General features: G+C 38.3%; 1 protein-coding gene across 1 annotated transcript; it reads right to left on the bottom strand.

Annotated features, from left to right (window-relative positions):
- Positions 1-1,170, bottom strand: LOC145210948 (G-protein coupled receptor GRL101-like). Its single transcript, XM_080080013.1, has one exon. The coding sequence runs from the start codon at positions 1,168-1,170 to the stop codon at positions 1-3; it is 1,170 nt and encodes a 389-aa protein (XP_079936139.1).
- Between the last annotated feature and the right edge of the window lie 1,486 nt (positions 1,171-2,656).

Raw genomic sequence — 2,656 nt, 5'->3', positions numbered from 1 at the left:
TCATCCAACTATTTCAATCACTCTGTCGCCTTCTTCCTCTGCACCAGCGTTGTATTTCACAGCTAAATCTGATGAGCGAGTTGTAGATGCTCGTAGAGAGGACAATTTCTCCACAAGCCATTTCTTTGCCCTGGCAAGTTGATCTTCTAATGCTTTTGAGTAAAGCAACGGATTAAGGGCACTGTTGATTGGAAGTAATAGACAGGCGCTTAACACATATGCATCTGATGGCATATTGGTTCCCCCAACACTCAAATAACCCATAACACAAATTGGAATCCAGCAGCAGAAGTCTGTTAATATCAATCTCGAGATTCTCTTCTGCATTTTGGAGCTGACATCATTGCTTCTAGATTCTTTCATGCGATTACTTTGTTTGTAAATGAGAACATATGCAACCACCATGTAGACAAATATAAGAAAGTTGATTGTGATGAGAAAAGTTGAATATTCCCAAGCAAATTCACTGGTTGTGGCAAACAAACGTGGCATACAGACGCTTGTTTCTCCATAATATCCAAACTCTCCTTTGATTGGGTTCCGAGGAAATGTTTCCTTGATAGTTTGTTTCACATCATCCCAAATTTTGGGTTCTATACCGGTAATTTTTTCTGCAAGATGTGACATGTTTTCCCTGGAAACAAAGTCATTTCCAAAAATGTTGTTTGGAAACCAAACATCAGTTATAAAATATTCCGAAGTGACTTTCAGTAAAGGAATAGTTGCCAAAACAACAGCTAAAATCCAGCAAAATATTTCAGTGAATATAATTTTAGTGACACCTACACTTCGAATTGTAAATGGTTTAAAAGCTGATACAAGGCGAAAAGTGGTCATTGCTGTCATGGTCATAGCCGATCCTTCTGATGATACAATTGCAAGTGCTCCAAGCCCAGAACATAAACTACTTGATCTCCATTCCTTATCATACAAACAATATGACCCAGAAAATTGAGTCCTTTGCACTATAACAGCAAGCAGATAAATTCCCATGAGGAAATCTGAGCAACAGAGGTTAAGAATAAAAACACTAGTAATAATAAAAACGTTTTTGTTTCTGTCTACATTCCATAAGCTATGGGCAGTGGCAATAAACACAAACAAATTTCCTCCCAAGGCTAACACAGCTGTAGTCCAGAAAATTGCTCGGTAAATTGGATTGGCAATCATTTCATTCACATCTGCAAATGCGTCCTCAGCCAAGTTTACACATTCATCACTTCCATCTGAACAATCCTGAATTCCATTCTGCACCAGTTTCCATTCAACTGACAAAGGTTGTTTATTTGTGCAATAAAACCTTTGGTTTTCACAACGGCATCTACTTTCGTCCGATTCATTGTCACAGTCGATAATTCCATCACAAACAGTGTTTCTGTCAATAGAAACCCTGTCTTTGCTTTTGCAATAAAACCGGGTTTTGTGACAAAGTTCTGGAAATTCATCTGAGCCGTCATCACAATCAACTTTTCCATTACATACCTCAGTGCTTTTTATGTTGATCTCTCCCTTTGAGAAGCAATAAAACATATTTGGACAATTTACTTCACCAAATAGTTTTAGATCATCCTCAATAATTCCGTCACATGTTGAGGTCAACAGACCTTTGGCATCAATCCCCTTATGTAGCTGAAATTGAAACTTACTCCTCAGCGCTTTGTTGTCCGTTTTTGCGCACCTAAATATTTCATCAATTCCGAGGCCTTTTATGTTTTCTGGAAAACACTGAGTTTGTTCCAAGGTATTTTCGGAAGAACAGTATTTCATGTTTACTTGATCAACACACTGCACGCTTGAATTGCACAACTTTCCATTTGCAACGGAACAGACAGATTTACTTTGGCAATGCATCTGATTTGACGGACAAGCACCCCTTATATCACTACACAAACTTTGGTTCAAGCACAAACACTCATCTGACATATCAATGCAGTCCACTATACCATCACAGACTTGCTTGGGTGATATGATCAACTTTTTATCCAAGCACTGAAAACATCTGAACTGTCCATTGTCAAAACAAAGGTCAGATTTGTCAGAACATTGAGCTACTGAATCGTAGACGTTGACTTGGGGCAAAACACAAACATCCTGTCTCAAAAATCCAGAGCATTTAAATCCAAATCCTGACTTGGATTCGTCACTATTGTCATTACAACTACCAATTGAGTCACAAAATGAACTTCTGGGAAGGAATTCTTGGTTTTCACAAATAAATTGTTTCTGACAAATATTTTCTATTTTTTTGCAGTTTGAAGAGATACAAATCACATTCTTGCTTTCACAACTGTTGATGTCATCAGCACACGATGGTTGTGTTACTATATTGCACTCTGATGGAACTGTGGAATGTACAAGATACCTGGCAAAATGTTCACTCTTACAAGTTGTGGCAAACATTGTGCAAGATTGACATGTGAAATTGGAAACTAAACAAAGTTCGTCGCTCCCATCATAACAATCTTCAAATCCATCACCCAACCAGTCAAAAGGTATGCATCTGCCAGTAGATGGGCAATGTTTGTTACCAGGATCACACGGACATCTTGCATAAACTCCAGAGCAGTTACATGTATAATGTATCTCATCACTGCCATCAAAACAGTCACGATTTCCATCACACAACAAAGGTCGATCAATGCAACTTCCCTTCATA

The sequence above is a fragment of the Phallusia mammillata genome, chromosome 1 (assembly GCF_965637545.1).
Source record: "Phallusia mammillata chromosome 1, kaPhaMamm4.hap1.1, whole genome shotgun sequence".
Classification (NCBI taxonomy): Eukaryota; Metazoa; Chordata; class Ascidiacea; order Phlebobranchia; family Ascidiidae; genus Phallusia; species Phallusia mammillata.
This window is presented reverse-complemented; position numbering and strand designations above follow the sequence as displayed.

Bases quoted from the DNA above. Each gene is read 5' to 3' on its own strand.
- LOC145210948 (XM_080080013.1), bottom strand. From the start codon at position 1,170: ATGATTGCCAATCCAATTTACCGAGCAATTTTCTGGACTACAGCTGTG.